We start from the raw sequence: 17643 nt of genomic DNA, 5'->3' as shown, positions 1-17643 counted from the left end.
TTGGCCTACATTTGTTCAAAATCCCAAATTATATACACAAAGTCATAGACATCACCACTCCAATTGGTCATCATGATTTTGATATTCTCTTTTTCCATAACAATGAAATACACCTTGGACAAATATGACACATCAATATTTCATTAGTGTTGTAACACCACATGTCGTTAGCATAGTCTGTCTGTGTCTTCCCTCTGCAAACGAACATTTCAGAGTTGGTTGTTATATACAGTCTGTATAAGTGTGGTTAATCTAATAAACATTTGTAAGGAGATGGCAGTTACTGTGAATGTACTGCAGGTGATTAGTAATAAACAGTCAGACAATGACCCTGACAATCTCATTCAATCTTGCAGATTGAATGCACCTTCTGTGGAAAGTGGTACCACACAGTGTTGTGGACAAATGTTGTGGGTGCTAAATAAACAGAAAAAAGTGATCCCTGTTGTCTTTGCTTACTGATTGTTTTTAGTGTTGACAATCCACATTGCTGGCATTGCATCTGTCAACATGTTTGTGGGCAGATTTGGATGTACCAGGGGTAAGTGCAGCCACTCAGCCTCTACTCAATGTGATCATAGCAGCAGGTGCAGATGTGTCACAAGTTAATCTAGTAGTAGGCTATGGTAGTAGTGGACTGACCTCCATTGGAGACTGCTCCAGCTGCTGTGTGATAGTGGATCTGCTACAAATTGAAGATCATAAGCAAGTTTTGGAAATTAACCCTTGTATTATGTTGAAGAACAAACAATTGACATTGATTTTGTTGCGGGTCATTTTGACCCATACTGTGTAAATCCACTCAGAATTATCCAAAAACTGCAATAAAACAATAGCAACTTTATTTTCCATTAGATAAACATGTAGAACACAGACATACAACAGTGACTTTCCATAACTATTTTAGGAACAATTTGGTTTTTCGTTCTTACAAACACATTTCTTTTGAACTTGCCCAACGTTCTCAGTTTTTCAATGCTCAACATTTTCAATTTTGTCCACATGTTGGACAAAATGTGCTTTCTGCAGATGTACTTCTTGCATTCCTCACAGAAAGTGCTTGTTTTCAAACAGGAATCTTCCTAACTAAGATTTAAAACAAAAGATTTCTACGTCTCCACCAGTCTCACAAACAGATGACAAACCAAGCGACACACCTGAGTCACTGACTTTCTTAAATCCACTCACTCTCACTGGCTGTTTATTACTAATCACTGTGTAACTGCTGTGAATTCACAGTAACTGCCATCTCCTTACAAATGTTCATTAGATTAACCACACTTATACAGACTGTATATAACTCCAGCCATGTTGATGGATTGCGTAAATTGGCTGGAAATATTAATTTCCAGGGAAAAGACACAGACAGACGATGCTTACAGGATGTGATGTGACAACACTAATGAAATATTGATGTGTCATATTTGTCCAAGGTGTATTTCATTGTTATGGAAAAAGAGAATATCAAAATCATGATGACCAATTGGAGTGGTGATGTCTATGACTTTGGCTACGTTCACACTGCAGGCGAAAGCGCATCAAATCCGATTTTTTTGACCCTATGCGACCCATATCCGATCATGGTATGACAGTGTGAACGGCACAAATCTGATATTTTCAAATCCAATCTGGGTCACTTTCGTATGTGGTACTGAATCCGATACATATCCGATGTTTCAGAAAGCAACTGCTGTGTGAACGGTCAAGTCGCATTAAATCCATCTTTTACGTCACTGACACGAGACAGACGCCAAGCTCCTTTGACTACGATGACCTGGATGACTGAGAACCTTCACATACAAGACAGACGCCAATTATCAGCGCCAAAGAAGCGCCCGAGAAGACATCGCGAACGCTTCCTGGCCATCCGGTGAAACTGCTGGGAAGACAACGTTGGAGAAACGTGAACATTTTATTTGTACTGCATAACCTGCAGATTCTGACATAAATCTGCAACTATCCTTTGAAGCAATAAGGATCATTATTAGGTTATCTACATTATTATGTAAATAACAAAATAACTTAAAGCAAAAATTGGAAAACATGAAGTCCGAAGTCTTTATATTAAGGGCCATCAGTCAAACAATATAGTTTGCTCTGGGTCTAAACAGAGCGCGTTGTGTGTGACGTCTTCTTTTGCGCATGCGGGCCGCTTTGAGCGTTCACACTAGAGCGCGTTTGCTGTCGCATTTTATTTGTAGTGTGAACACGCAGACAAAAAAATCGGATTTGATCAAAAAATCGGAATTGAGCATTAAGACCTGCAGTGTGAACGTAGCCTAAGTTGGCAACACTGCTCATTTGGGCATGTCCTTTACGTCATGCGCCACGCAATTGCCGACGCCGACCAATGAAATCGTGAGTTGAGGCTGCTGTCACTTGGACTTCCTGGCATTGATCATGGCTGCGGAGGGCGATTTTCTGGCGAGATACCGAGCTGTGTCAAATAAACTGAAAAAGTAAGGCTTTGAAATGGCTTTGTTTAAGAAGAAAGACGGACGAATATCGGGAATAGCTAAATGTTATTTAGACTGAATGCGAGGTAACGGCTTTCAGCTAGTGCTAATAGGCTAAGCTAGCGTTACTGTTAGCCATTTGCTCGTTTTGTAGTGAAATATTTGGTCATTTTGAGATATTTAGCCCAGGTTCATCGAAAAATAAGCGATGAGTTGTTGGTGCTGTTTGACAGCTAATTGTAAAGCGCTTTGAGGGCCCCGAAAAGCGCTATATAAATGCAATCCGTTATTATTATTATTATTATTATTATTATTATTATTATTAACCCATAACTAGCCGGTAGTTTGCCACAGTACTGATATTCTATGTTTATCTAGCTGGCGTGTATCACAGTTGGCTATCTAAGATGTTTTAAAATGTGAAAATACTTTGTTTTCTTTTGTAGGCGTTTTCTTCGGAAGCCCAATGTGGCAGAGGCAAGTGAGCAATTTGGTGAGTGCCACATTAGTCCATCCATGTAAATGCTGTGATCCAGCCTATACTGCCGCACAGAAGAGTCAGCGCCTCTCCTGTGCTGTTAAATGATAGAGGCTGAATAAATGTCACCAGGCTTGTCTTTACCTGTGCTTTCAGGTCAGCTGGCAAAGGAGCTGAAGCAGCAGGACTGCCTTCAGTATGCTGCCTTCTGTAACCTGGCCATGGCTCGGTGAGTGGATCCGTATTCATTTTAACTGAATTGTGCCAAAGCACAGCAACAGGCACCTTACGGTGTAAAAGCACCTTGCACAAGTAAAGACCCCACAATAATCTGGAGAAAAACCCCAACAATTAAGCAACCCACCATGAGCAAGCACTTTGCAATGGTGGGAAGCAAAAACTCCCTTCTAACAAGAAAAATGCTCTTGCAGAACCATGTAGAACAGCAGCGTTTGTCCTGCATACATAGAGCAACAGGAATAGCAGCTAGCCAGCCTCAACAGCTAAGGACTGGACAACCAGAGTCCCAACTAGGGAATTTGTGTAACTAGATGGCTTGTTGCTATTGTCACTAGTTTGCACAGGATGTACTAGTCGTTTAATCTAATTGTTTTGCATTTTAATTGATAACCAATTCTGATAAATTGTTGCGTCCTAATGCTATGTAGCTATCTGCCACCAGATGGTGTGTCATTGCCAGAGTGCCAGAGTAGTGCAGGGCTTTCTAGATCAGTGGTGTATCCTGAGACTTCCTTGGCCAGCATTAACCCTGATATGTTTCCTATCTAACATGCCTGGAACATGCTGAGTCAACAAACAGGGTGCACTGCACAGCTGCAGACTGCACTCACCCTGGAATGGAGAGCAGTTCCTCAATAACATAATATATCCAGACACTTGTGCAGTCCATGCAGAAACCGGTAAAAATGCATAGATTTCAAATACAGTAACACAGACTTATTGCCTTAACACAGACACACACTTTTGCTTTTCTAGTCTAGCTGAGCACTCAAAGTGCTTTACACAACTTCCCTCATTCACCCACACAAGCACTTTTATTCTATCCTCTTTCTTTAAGCGCTTTCTGCCTAACATTTACACACATTCATATTCTGATGGGTGAGACTCTTGGGTTGGTATCTTGCACAAGGATATTTGGCATGCAGATTGGAGCAGCCAGGGATCGAACCACCAACCCTTCTGATTAGCAGATGACCTGCTCTGCCTCGTGAGCTGAGCCACTCCACTCAGTAACGAGGCGCTTGATTTCACTGATGTTCTTGTAGAAGACTGTGAGTAAATCCTTCATGCTTGTTTCCAAAATTTCTGGGATCTCTGCCAGGAAACTGCAGAAACTTGCTCATCATCATTATTTTGGGGTGAAATGCTCAAGGATCACACGCAGGTTTATTGATCAAATATTCACACGCTTGTCCTACATTCAGGTCATAAAAGATTCAAGTGTAGAACCAAGCATAAAAGACTTTAAGAGGGGGCTGACTTGAAGCTTGAAAATAATTCTGTTACTCATTGTGGTTTCACCACATAACGCTGCCGTGTAATAAGTCAATTTTAGTTATTTTTCCTACATCCGCTATCATTTTTTTCAGAAACAAATGATGAAATTTTTGACAAAAGTATAAGTAGCATGTCCTCATGAGGACAATTAGATAAAAAAAAAAATCACACTTTTGTTATTATAATTATGTCATAATTATCTTATTTAGCTTTCAAATGGCACGCATGTTTGTTATCAGTTTTTTAAGGTCTATAAATCTAATATTATATTTTTAGCTTAAAATATTTAGAGCAGATCACTACTTTTCTTGTTTAAAAAAAACAAAGAAACAGCATGTGAGGTTATTACATAAAGGTACAGTCGGTGGAGTGATGAGTCCTCAGTGGTCAGCAGTAGTCTTAATTGGCCCACAGGGAGAGCGTAGCATTCATAGTCATGACAGTGACCTATCGGCTGTTGTTATACATCCTCGATGTCTTGACTGCAGGTGTGAGCAGACTCTCTTTAATGCTCCTGGAGAGGCACTGGCATTAACTGACGCTGCTCGCCTCTTCCTCTCATCTGAGAAGGAGAACAGGGCACTGCAGGCTCCAGGCTTTGATGAACACCTCCAGGCTGCACTCAACTGCTACAGCTTCGCCACTAAGGTATGATCAGCTCTAGTTTTCAAATCGATTTTTAGAGTTTGATGCAGTAAATGCACTCCAGAAGAAATCAGCAAATAAAGCAGATTCACCATGGAATATTTCATTAGATCAGGGTCTGGAGAAAAGATTGTGGAGTACATTCTTGTATAGTGACTGAATTCTGATGTACAAATGAATCGCAGGTGTATATTGAGATGAACCAGCCTGTGATGGCAGCCAGCCTGTGTTTGGAACTTGGCAACGCGCTCAAGGTAAAGCTGCTGTCTCTGAGGATAAATGACCCAGAATTGGTTTTTTTGGGGATTTTTTTTTTTTTTTTTTTTTTTTAAGCAAATGATCGAAAAAATGATTCATCGTTACTCTCCTGTCTTCCTCAATAGGAGATTAACAGACCAGGAGAGGCTATTGTTCATTATCAGAGGGCTGCAGAGTTACAGACGCAAACACCCATCGAAGCTTTGCTGTCAATGGGAGAAATGGCCACGTGTAAAATCCTCACCCGTGAGTTCTGTCGGTTCTGATTGAGTAGCTGCAGTTTGTTTGCTGTGCAAACAGGATCTGACGGGACTTTTGTTTGAGTTTGTGTTACTTGTGTTTTTATGATTTTCTTTTTTCTTTTCCAGGTGATTATGACGGTGCTTTGTCAGTGTTCACAGAGATGCAGCTGATCTGTCAGGAGAAAGGACTGCAGCTACCAGGCTCCATCACCCCTGTTGGTGAGCATCTGATAAAAAAAATGATATTAGCAGAGTTTTGTAAAGATGGGGTGTTATTACAGCCTTAGCAGTTTGTGTTTTCTTAACTAAAGCTGTATCCAGCATCTTAAATTGATTAACACAATTCAACTTGAAAACTGGGATAATTAAGAGCTGCATTCCCTCGTGATTGTCTTTTTTTTTTCGTTGCTGTGCAGATTTTTCATGTTATTTGCACTAAGAGGAAAAAATGTCTTAATTTCTCATCTTTAATTTTACTTTCTTGACAACAAAGGTGCCTTTTTGGACATTGTGGCAAAATGTGAGATATCCAGGGTGCTTCTGCTCATGTTGCTTGAGGTAAGCTCATCGGTTTTGCTGATAATTAAAACAACCTCTCTCACTGCAGACTTGAGTGCAAAGTCATGTTCAGTGTTGTGTTTTTGAAGGTATGATTCAGGCCATTTGTTTAAATTTATCTAAATATGCACTTTAACAAGTTTTTATTTATAGGTAGTTGCAATAAATACCTTTAAATTCACTCTTCAAACATACTATATTGCCAAAAGTATTCGTGCAGCTGCCTTCTCACTCATATGAATTTGAGTGATGTCCCATTCTTAATCCATAGTGTTTAATATAATGTCGACCCACCCTTTGTAGCTATAACAGCTTCAACCTTTCTGGGAATTCATTCCACAAGGTTTAGGAGTTTGTTTAAGGGAATTTTTGACCAGTCTTCCAGAAGCACATTTGTGAGGTCAGTCACGGATGTTGGGTGAAAAGGCCCGGCTCGCAGTCTCCACTCTAATTCATCCAAAAGGTTTTCTGTCAGGTTGAGGTCAGGACTCTGTGCAGGCCAGTTAAATTCTTCCACACCAAATTCGCTCATCCTTGTCTTTATGGACCTTGCTTTCTGCACTCGTGTGCAGTCTTTTTGAAACAGGAAGGTACCATTGACAGACTATTTCTACAAAGTTGGGAATTTGAAATTGTCTGAAATATCTTGTTATGCTGAAGCATTAAGTTTCTTTCACTGGAACTGAGGGGCTGAGTCCGAGGGGCAACATGAGGTTCGAAGGTCTGTAGCAGTCGACTCTGCAGAAAGTTGGAGAACTCTTTGCATTGTGCGTCTCAACATCCACTGACCCCACTCTGTGATTTTATGTGCTCTGCCACTTCATGACTAAGTTGCTGTCATTCCCAATCACTTCCACGTCATTATAACACCACTAACAGCTGACTGTGGAATATTTAGTAGTGAGGAAATTTCACAACTGGACTTGTTGCACAGGTGGCATCCTATCACAGTACACAGTTGGAAATACAGTGTACTTTAAATGCACTGCAAGGAGAGAGGAGGCACAGAGTGAGAAAAAGCTGGTCCTAATGTATCCTGACACAAGTACTGCACCTCCACATGCGACACACTGTTTGACGTGACGTGAGACTCGAGCTATTAATGCAAGCATTTCTCATTTGGCAGCTTTGGACCCTCCGGTTTCACGTCTCTTCACTGTCTCTCGCACTTAATTCTCGCAGCGAGGAGCTGAGACTCGAGTGAGAGAGCTGAGGAGACACATTAGCATAATGAAAGCACCTGTTGTGTGCATTGCATAAAGTTTCATTTCTTTATTTTAACCACATAGATTCAGCAGCTTAAACACTCACCTGTACTTGAGTGTCAAACAGCCTTCCGCTGGCCAATCAGTGAACTGTTAGAAAGCAGAATAGTTTTTTAAAGCTGTTTTAAACAATGCAATTACACTTAATGACAATGTTAATTATTTATCCAGCATCTTACAGTAATTACTGTGCATCTTGAAAAATTCAGGATTGTTGGTGCAGCAGAACTTAAATGGTCCCACGTTGTTGTGGTTTTGTTTGGTTTTTTTTGGTGCAGCCTCCACCTCAGAAGTTGTTACCAGAACACGCCCAGACCCTGGAGAGATACGCGTGGGAGTCCTTTGATCCTCACAGCCAATGTAAATTCACCTCAGCACTCGACTACTTGAGTATAATAATGTGTCATTAATCCTGCGCACTTATTGAAGTTGCGTAAATGTTGTTTTTTGTCTTCTGTTTCAGTGACCTTCCTGCCTGAGAATGTTTTCCTGCTCCTGCAGTCCGTAGTGGTGAGTTTCATGATAACACGGTCTGAGTCTTCCTGTCTCGTACAGGAAAAATAATGGTCTTCACGCCCTTCATATGACAGTGATGTATTGTGTGTGTTGAAGTTTGTTTTGTTTTTTTTCCTTTGGCAATGAAGTGATTCTTTTTTTGTTTGTTTGTTTTTGCTTCAGCATTTGCAGTTTGCCAGCTTTGTGTAGGTTTTCTGCCTCAGAATTTTTCCCTCTTAGACTAAAGATATTCATTTTTTTCCCCAGTCACAGTAAAAAGAAGCAACACATGACACATTACATCATGTCGGTATTTTTACAGAGAAGCCAAAATATAGAAGCACTGTGTGAAAAACACCTTTAGTTCTTCTGTAGGTATTAAGAGAGTAAGAAGCAACCAGGTGCTGCTAATCAAATGCACAGACGTTTTGGCAGTTTGTTGGCCTGCAGCATTCATAATCACAGTGCCAATGTGGAAGACATCAGCAATGATGTGAGAGAAGCAGCTGTCGCTGCCCTTCAATCTAGGCAGGGTTACAAAGCTGATTCCAAACAATTTGAGGTCCATCATTCTGCAGTGAGACAGTCACAAGTGGAAAACATTCAAGATAGCTGTCAGTCTTCCCAGGAGTGGACGTCCCAGCAAATTAATCCCAAGATTAGATTATCCAGTGGTCAGAGAAACCGCAAAGAACCCAAGAGCTGCATTTCATAGGCTCAGTTAGCAGGTTACATGTTAAATTGCATGACCATACAGTTAAAGCATACGATAAAGCCTCTGCTTTCAGAATATGGAAGCATGACTTGGGTTTGCAAAGTTGCATCTGAACAAACTACAATACTTCTGGAACAGTGTCCTTTGGACCCCAAGCACAGCAGCAAATCTCAAACAGAGAATGGCTGAAAAAGAAAAGAAACAAGGCTCAAAGTTTAGACCACAAACTTAAGAGAGCTGTGCATAAACAAAGGACACACACCTCACCACTAAGGTTGTTCTACAATTTACTGAATCTTGAGTTGATGTTTTTCACACACTGCTTCTGTTTTTTTTGGGTTTTTTTAGCTGTTTTGTTAAATAATGATGAAATGTCTCAGGATGTCTTTACCTAATTTTAAGACCTACTATGGACCAAATAATATTTTTTACTGCGTCCTGATAAGGAACACATAAGAATTGACAGAGGCCATCCTTTTTTCTTTTTTTTTTCTTTTTTTTAAAATAACTGTATAAATAAAAAAAAGTTAATAAAAAATAATCATGTGTAATGTAGAGAAAGATTCTTCTCGAAGGAGCACGCTCTGTCTTTGGGAATGAATGGCCGGTAACAGAGAATAAATATTAACAAGTCAGAGGCCTCGTCAGGGTCCTCTGAATCTGCAGTTATGTTTTTATTAGTGAGGTGAATAACAACAGATCTGTTTTGCAGATGGCGTGTCAGGAGAAAGACACAGAGTCTCTAAAGTCTCTTCAGACTGAGCTATGGTAAGCATTTACAAATGTTAATTTCCATCATGTGAGAAAATATCTTTTACTGCTTGTCATTCTTAATTTTCCATATTGATCACATGCTTTATGCGGTTTTCCCCTTGCAGGCCGTTTCTGACAGCTGAGCAGAACCATCTTCTCCACCTGGTGGTTCAGGAGCGCATCACGCCGTCTGGTCAAGGCATTTAATACAGTCCAGTTTTTATTCGCTTCCTCTGGGAACGATACTTTATATAATGGAACATTCCTGTTTCTGAATGGGTCTGTTGTAAGGCCCGGAGAAGGGTTGTTTTCAAACTCCAGTGTTGTAACTTGGACTCAGAGAAATGTTAAACTTTGTGCTTATTCAGTCACGTAGGTTTGGAAATCAAGCTGAACTGTCTTTGTTGTCCTCAGACGTGCAGATTGCTGTTGCCAGGAATGCTTAGCTAAGAATAAATGTTGTGTATGTATCTGAGTGGAGACTATAAAACTGGACCACGTCATATGTTTTTATTATGTAAAAGTTTCAAATGTAGAAGAACTTATTGTGTTTACAGCTGGTTAGTAGATTAAACACGAATGCTTTGTTTTATCATTTTTATTAATAAATGACATAACATGGCTTAAATTCCAATATAACAAAATCTTCTACTGCATAGTTCTGTAATATGGTGCAATGACACCTCTGTCCTCCATCCCTGGGTCACTTAATTTTCACTTGTACAAATGCATGTACTTTTCTTATGATAGCAGCCCCCTACAGACACATAAGTAAACACAATAATAAAAAAAACAAAAAGGAGCTTAAAAATATATGATGGTTACAATGTACATAGACTGATGTATAATGTATTTGTTTTTTTTTTCTAGCTGTAAAATAACGATTAACAGCTAGTCGTAAATGAAGGATTGTTATTTCCTGATTGTTCAAGTACTACAACAGGAATGTTATTTGTCGTTTTTTACTCCTCAGTTAGAATTTTAACATATTAAATGATAAGATTTAGTCTCCATCAACCTTTCTGAACCTTAAAGGAACTGGTAAACATTTTGGGACTAAATTATTTACTATCTTGCTGAGTAGGAGATTAATACTACCGTAATTGTCGGGCTATAAGCCGCTACTTTTTGCACAAGCTTTGAACCCTGCGGCTTTTAGTCAGGTGCGGCTTTTCTATAGATTGTCCATGATTTTTGTGATATCGTAAGACGATTTGTTTTGTTTGTTCCGCTGTTGTACGGCACTACGTTGCCTGGCGGAAGGATCGGGGTTCAAGAGTGGTATGTTGGTCACATGTCCATCCGCCAGGCAACATAGTGCCGTACAAGTAGCGCGAAAAACAAACTTCAAAGTAGCGCTATGCGTTCAGCGGGAGTCGTGGATGACGAGCGGCGATAAACTTGCGAAAAGCAAGTTGTGCTCAACTCCACCGGTGGATTCTGACAGCGTGGAAAAGTGTGCAAACATCCACGATCACCAACGGATTTCGAAGGGCTGGACTGCTGCATGATGAAGAGGAGGACACCGCCACGGCCCTTCTGAGGGTGTTCGACTCCGACACTGACAATGACAATGAGGATTATCTTTGGTTTTGAAAGTGACAACGAAGGAAAGAAGCTGAGAGTGGATGACGTAGCCATCCTGAGCCTGTTCGTATCCGACACTGGAGAAGAGGACTTTGGTGGTTTTAGTGCGCAGGAAGATGGTGGTGAATGACTGACTTTTCTTCTTGTTAAAGCCGTGTCACTGCACCTGAGCCTAAAAGGTAGTCCAATCTATTTTTCTGGTGTGCTGTAGGTTACTGTTATGTACTACATTTGTTACTCATTTATGAAGCACAGCACATGTGCAAATATGTACCCATAACTTGATTTTCAAAATATTAATAAAAGGGGTGTGTCTCCAAACAGCCATCTCTTTCCTGACAATTCGATTTGTGCATATTCTCTTACATATGATAAGTCAATATTGAAACACCTGCGGCTTTTGGTCAGGTGCGGCTAATGTATGTACAAAACAGGATTTTCCCCTGATTTTAGCTTGTGCGGCTAATATTCAGGTGCGCTTTGTAGTCCGGGAAATACGGTAATTGTTTGACTTTGTACACTAAAGAGGACCAAGGTTTTAAAAAAACAAAACAAAGACCGTGACCATGTAAAGAGAGTTTCCTGAGCAGTTTTCTCTTCCCATCGTCTTCTACGCAACCACGCTGCACAGATTTGCCCCCTGCTGGTCATTAGGAAGAATGCAGCTCGGAAGTTGTGACCATCTTTTATGCACAGTCTTAGCAGAAGAACTGAAAATGTGAAAACACTGGCTTCAAACCGCCGTCACCTCTGAAGTTAGAGTCTCCCCTTTTTGTTTGCACCCAGCCAAAAATGCTCATGTACAGCTCAGTGACTGTTTCACTAAAGCTAAGGTGACCAAAAGTTCACTCAAATCAATCTTGCCATTTTTTTTTTTTAGCACAAAACAACAAAACAACCCAAAGCGATTATAAGCCTTTCTCAAAATGTCACACTATTCCTTTAAAGTACTTATGTCTGAACTACTACTACTATTTAAGACTAAACTGATTTATTAGCTATGTTCTGGTAATATTCCCAATAATTCAGCTCTATAAGGCGTTTTAGTCACATTATTAAAAAGAAAAAACATTATTTTGTTTGTCAGTTTTGCTGAAAAAATGTGTTTCACACTTGTAATGTTAGCATTTGCTCCATATCATTTTATATATATATATATATATATTTTTTAAAAAAGCTGTATAAACAAATGGCTCTCATTAGCATTTGGACATTTTGCTACAGTCGTAGCTTCAGATGGTGTTCATCAATTCTAAAAGAGGAGAACGAGCCCTGCCCTCTGTTTTTCCTCTCACTCTTTCTTCTTACGCAGGATGAAATAGGTGAGCGCTAAGATGAAGGTGAGGACAAACGAGATCCACGCCAGGATGTAGCAGTGTCCGTAACCTCCAGATGTGTCATTGACATGGAGCTTGGCTGTGTAGATTGAGGCTCCTGTCATTATGCAAAGGCCTGCAAGAGGGAAAATTATTATTACATGCAACCAAGACAAGGCAATCAAGAAGTAATTATTTTTCTATTATAAGATAAAGCTCGTGATGTGACCAGTGCAATCACAAGGAAATGAAAGACATGACACTTCCACCTTGTTAATTTTCCAGTGTTATGAACTCATGACATTCGCACTTTGTGTGAGTTTCTCATGTGCTCGTAGTACTATCACTGATAATGCATAATTAACTTAAAGCATGAAATTTTAATCACTCGGGACCTTTTTTTTTTTCTTTTACATCTGACATGGTGGCAAAAAACTGACTCGGTTTGTGGTCTTTTTGTTAGGGAGGATTTGCATGAAAATGTTTCTTGACTAAAATAAAAAGCAGCCAGTGTCCAATGAAACTTTAAAGAACCTCCAGGAAGCCTGGAGAACTATCGCTTACTTTAAGAAGAAAGCCTGGCTCCTTGGAAGCAAAGCATAGACATGACAGGTGGTTCGGGCTTTTGTGAGTGAATACATTTTCTAGATTTTGCTCCTCAAACGTGAAAACATGATGCTTTGTTGCACATTGACGGCAAACAAAAATGTTTGGGGGTGTTGTTGAGAAATCAGCACACCTGAGAATGCTGGAGCAGGTGTGCTGGACAACTTTTCTTTCTAGTGAACCTCATGACATTAACAGAAGCAGCACACTGTTAAATGTGATACTGTTAACTATTTGAAGTGTCAAAATCATTCATTTGTGACACCTAAAAGACTAACACACTGCTGTGCTGTGGCTGAGATCAGCTTCTACTGATTTTCTACAGATTTCATGTGTCTGAGATGCAAACACGCTCACCTTGCTGATCCATCACAGTTCACTGGTTATTGCAATGTGTGAGGTACACACAGAAAGTGAAGAACTTCTAATCACTGGTTCGCTGTTTTGTACAAACTAATGAGAATTCAAATCCACTGAGTAGTCAAGGGTCTCTCAAACAGTCATATCGAGGGCAGATTCATCTTGTTCAGCACCAAATGAAAGTGTTTGAACTCAGGACTACTGATGATTACACGACAGGGCTGCAGCTACCCATTATTTTAGTAATCTATCTGTCTATTATTATTAATGAGAAATAACAAATATTCAAAAGAGAAAAATGAACTGTTCATTGATTTTCAGTTTAGAAACTGCAAGAAAATAGCAAGTTTACCTGCAAACATCTCTTAATAAAAACAAACAAAAATAGACCCTTTCCTTGTTTTTACTCGCCATATTAAAATGATATTTTTAAAAGACAACACTTTCTTAATTGCAAAAACAAATAATAACAAGTACAGTAATATCTCCTTAATGAGGTAGATTTGGTGTGTGTGTGAGTGTCTGCATGCTTAGATGTGGTAGTGAATGCGCAAATATGCCTTTAAGTATTTACGCAAGTATGTGGCGGCTGCTATGAGGAAAAGCAGGCTAATCAGCATTTTCAGAACTGAAGCTTTGCCCTGCGCTTCGATGCAACGTTTCGTGCTGCAGAAGACAAACATTACCATGGTGTGGATGTCAATAATGTTAATGTTAATAATAACAATTTAGTATCCAACCTCCAGCCTCAGGTCAGTGTCTCGGAATCTGACTGGCCCACTTAAAATAAATGATATAATTTAATTGACTTATTTATATTTTATATTATGAGATAAATCTTATTTTTTACAGATTACATTGATCTAAATCTGCATAATAGTGTTGAAATTAAATGATGTGCACGCATCAGGATGTCACTGCTCTGACAGTATTACTCATGTTATCAACACTGGTAACAGGAAAGCCCTGACCACACCTTCCTAATTTGGGTGTCAACCAGTCAGACCACTTCATCCACATCCATGTAGTGAGAAGCCATTATATGACCTTTGTGTGTAAGTCGATTAAACTCTGCCCAGTACTGAAAGAGGAGTGGTGATTGTTGTGAACTGACACAGATAGATAGATGCCTCGCCATGCAATGAGCTCATTGGTCTGTTGAACGGATGAGGCTAAAAATTAGTTTAATTATTTACCAACATCCTTTATGAAGCTTTAAGTTTGAGCGTCGTGCTAACTTATTTAGTTAGACAAAAATCACATATGTCAGGTTTGTCAGTCGCACATCCTCCAGAGAAAATCATAAAGTCAGCCAAAAGAAACAAGACTGCAGGTAACTTACAGGCGATTATCTGTAAAATGCCAGTGAAGGTGAACCTCATTCCTTTGGGCAGGGTGAACAGCTGGGCCACAAATACAAACAAGGCAAGGATGGTGAAAACGCAGGCCAGCACTGAAGTGGCCTGCACCGCCTGGAGATAATCTGCAGCAACAAGATAATAAAAAAGTCAACAATAACACAGGCGTGAGGAAATATTCGGCCTTTTCAGTTTTATGTTTGTATTAACACCACTACCTACAGATCTACTCATTTCAGACTGACAATATTTACTGTAAACAGTGTAATACGTGATTTGTTCCGTCATCATCTTTGCCCTTCATTATATAAATAATGAAAAATCACTAACTTTAACAGGGGGACAATCTGTGGAGTTTACCTTCTGGGTAGCCTTTCAGATTTGTGTAATGCCACACATTGTTTGATAAGTCCCACCTGCCCCACAGGTCAGCTGACACTAAATCGTCGACCCACCAGGCCTGACGACACAAAGGAAAGATTTAAAGTTCATGCAGATATGTTACACATTTTCTAGAAACCGCTGTCAGATCTCCTCCAGTTAATACAGAAAATAACATCATCTTACATTGTCAATGGCGGCCACCAGGAGCAGGATGATGGTGGTTATGTGCAGAACAACGATTGCTGCCAGCATCAACATTATGGCCTTCTGAAAACTGATAATGGGGTGGGGGAAGTGGAAGGAGGCACATCGTTATTTATTTTGCAAGCGCAGACGTATGTAACACGGACTCGTACATGAGGGAGTATTAATTACACACACACACACACACACACACACACACACACACACACACACACACACACACACACACAGAGAGAGAGAGAGAGAGAAACTGTGTGAAACAAAGAAATAAAGAAATAACAGTAACAGAGAAGAGAGCCGTTTTATACAAGCCCAGACTTGCCGCAGAAATCATGCAGGCATAAACATTTTTGAATAAAACACATCTGGTGTCAAACACATCAGTGCTTTCAATCATTGTCATTACGTTTATTTATTATTTATTATATTTAATCAGCTCAGATTCATTAGCACCAATCACTGCGCCTGTAAACGCCCGCAGTTTGCTTTGAGCCTCTTTTTTTTACGTCTTTTGAGCGTTTCCGTCGACAATAAAGGCGCATTTGTTAAGACGGCATTCCCAAACGGATGACACACACAGGGCCCGCACTGTAGTCGATAACTTTAAAAAGAGCGCGATAGTACGACAACAGAAAACAATAATAAGCACAGCATAAACTCACGGACTATTCAACGCTATGTTAGTGCGCCAAATTTCCAGTTGCGCGTCTTTTTAGGACTTTTTTGCGCTCACCGTCAGTCATATTTCTTGCGCTTAAAGTAACTGAAGTTTTTCCTACAGGCTTAAAAAAAACCCACTTCAGCCATCCGTAAGAGGGTTTCACAGAGTGTGCTCCGTAAACCGTCGCCTTTCTACAAGTAAGCAAAGAGCAGAAACGTTACCTGAACGCTCTTTAACGCACCGCGCGGGAGTTATTTGGGAATGTGAAACTCTGTGGACCCACCCAGCTTTGAATTCACAGCACACACATCACCGTGTTTTCCCTCTTCTTCTTTCCCCTCACCAAGCCCCACCCATAACGTTTCTCGAGTGAAAAGTCCCAATGAAATAAACGGTGTCAGGTCGCCTCTTCCTGCAACTCCAGTGTGTGCGTAAAGGCGAGTAAGATCTTCGAAGGATTGCGTATCGTCAGATTCATTTACAAACGAAACAAACAAATAAACAAACAAACACGCGACAGCTTCACACGCACTATTTTAGTTGCTTCTTTAGTGTTTTACCTGGAAAATGTTTTTAATATAGAAATATCTTCATTCTCTCTGAGCGGCTCACCTGTGTGAGCTGTAGCTTCACTTTTTTTTGTCGCACATGGATACAAAATGCCATTTTGGACACGCTTGCAGAGCAGCCATAGTGTATCCTGGACTTGTTTTCAGGCCACTCACGCGCAGTTGCCGCTTCATTGTGTACCTAAATTGACTTCTCCAAAGATGGGACATTAAGAAGCCGTGCATGGAATATCGCAGTGCATTGTGAGCCCCAGGGAGCTCATATTCAATTCAGCAGCAGTTTCACTCTGATGGCTGAGACTTACGTTCAAGCAAGTGAAAAACAGAATTCGTGTTCATGCAGATGCATTTTTGACTGCTACAAACAAATGAAAGTAAGATCGTTCCATTGATAAAAAGATATAAATAGATTCTTACCTGCGCCTCACACGCTATGCACTTTTATGTTTCGTGCGCCACTGCCAGAAAGCAGAAAAAAAAACTGCTGAAACATCAGAGGGTCTTAACATATTCATACTGTCCGAAACAATACATGGATAGTTTCTTTACTGAGAGATGTAATTACCTCTCAGTGAAGAAAAGTAAGAAAAAGGTCATGTTACTTGATGTCACACAGACTGCAGATCTCAGTGGGCCGGGCTGTGTCACGGCTTTGGAAAAACTCTGTTTACCCCATAAGCAACCAGCCGGTACAAGGATTTGCACACTTCACACTGTGTTTTGAAAGAAAAAAAAAGAAAAAAAGATTTTCCTCAAATGTTCGTCAGAAACAAAGAAGAAAAGATGGATGTTCAAATGTAGACAAACTCCAGCCGAAATAAGAGATGGCTGAAAAATAATCAGCGCCCAGCTCACTTCATTGTGTTTCGAGGCCACATTTTAAGAGAAGTTAGTGCTTCACTCATCCGTAGCACAAGATATTTATATAAAAGTCAGTAATTGCAAGTCATGTGACATGTGTTCACAGTGAAATAGTTGCTGCTGTGCCAGAGCATGCTTAAACTTTTGTTTTCATTATTTATTGTTTCAGTCATCATAAAAAGAAAGTACTCTCCCTGTTAGCTCTACATATCAGGACACAATTGGAAAAAATTATCTTCACCGAGTCTTAAAATTAGGTAAATACAACCTCAGATGAACATATGAAATATTACACCATGTCTCTTGTAAAGCAACCTTTAGCAGCACTATCAGGCCACTCACACACAGTTTCTC

At 40.0% G+C, this 17643-nt stretch overlaps 2 protein-coding genes across 5 annotated transcripts; one reads left to right on the top strand and one right to left on the bottom strand.

The window, feature by feature from the left end:
* The first annotated feature begins 2305 nt into the window (after window positions 1–2305).
* Window positions 2306–9975, top strand: f8a (coagulation factor VIII associated). 2 transcript variants are annotated; one of them, XM_085277067.1, is made up of 12 exons: window positions 2306–2459; window positions 2903–2949; window positions 3091–3163; window positions 4941–5100; window positions 5283–5351; window positions 5481–5601; window positions 5724–5816; window positions 6091–6155; window positions 7699–7780; window positions 7884–7930; window positions 9343–9398; window positions 9509–9975. In XM_085277067.1, exons 1-12 carry the CDS (start codon window positions 2401–2403, stop codon window positions 9588–9590), a joined length of 954 nt encoding a protein of 317 aa, XP_085133193.1. In that variant the 5' UTR covers window positions 2306–2400; the 3' UTR covers window positions 9591–9975. The 2 variants fall into 2 exon arrangements, with proteins under 2 accessions (XP_085133193.1, XP_085133194.1); XM_085277068.1 differs by lacking the exon at window positions 2306–2459 and adding an exon at window positions 2505–2542.
* Window positions 9976–11162: 1187 nt separating this feature from the next.
* Window positions 11163–16992, bottom strand: emp1a (epithelial membrane protein 1a). 3 transcript variants are annotated; one of them, XM_085277072.1, is made up of 5 exons: window positions 16846–16992; window positions 15178–15268; window positions 14971–15070; window positions 14595–14735; window positions 11163–12422 (listed from the first exon to the last, which is right to left on the bottom strand). In XM_085277072.1, the coding sequence occupies exons 2-5, from the start codon at window positions 15250–15252 to the stop codon at window positions 12262–12264; spliced, it is 477 nt and encodes a 158-aa protein (XP_085133198.1). In that variant the 5' UTR covers window positions 15253–15268; window positions 16846–16992; the 3' UTR covers window positions 11163–12261. The 3 variants fall into 3 exon arrangements, with proteins under 3 accessions (XP_085133198.1, XP_085133197.1, XP_085133195.1); XM_085277071.1 differs by lacking the exon at window positions 16846–16992 and adding an exon at window positions 16143–16208; XM_085277069.1 differs by lacking the exon at window positions 16846–16992 and adding an exon at window positions 16081–16198.
* Window positions 16993–17643: the final 651 nt, after the last annotated feature.

This window comes from Mchenga conophoros, linkage group LG6 (genome assembly GCF_057382185.1).
Source record: "Mchenga conophoros isolate Kocher_MC1m ecotype Shallow Benthic linkage group LG6, M_conophoros_male_GT1.1, whole genome shotgun sequence".
Classification (NCBI taxonomy): domain Eukaryota; kingdom Metazoa; phylum Chordata; class Actinopteri; order Cichliformes; family Cichlidae; genus Mchenga; species Mchenga conophoros.
Note: the sequence above shows the minus strand (reverse complement) of the source record. Positions and strands in the feature narration are given on the sequence as shown.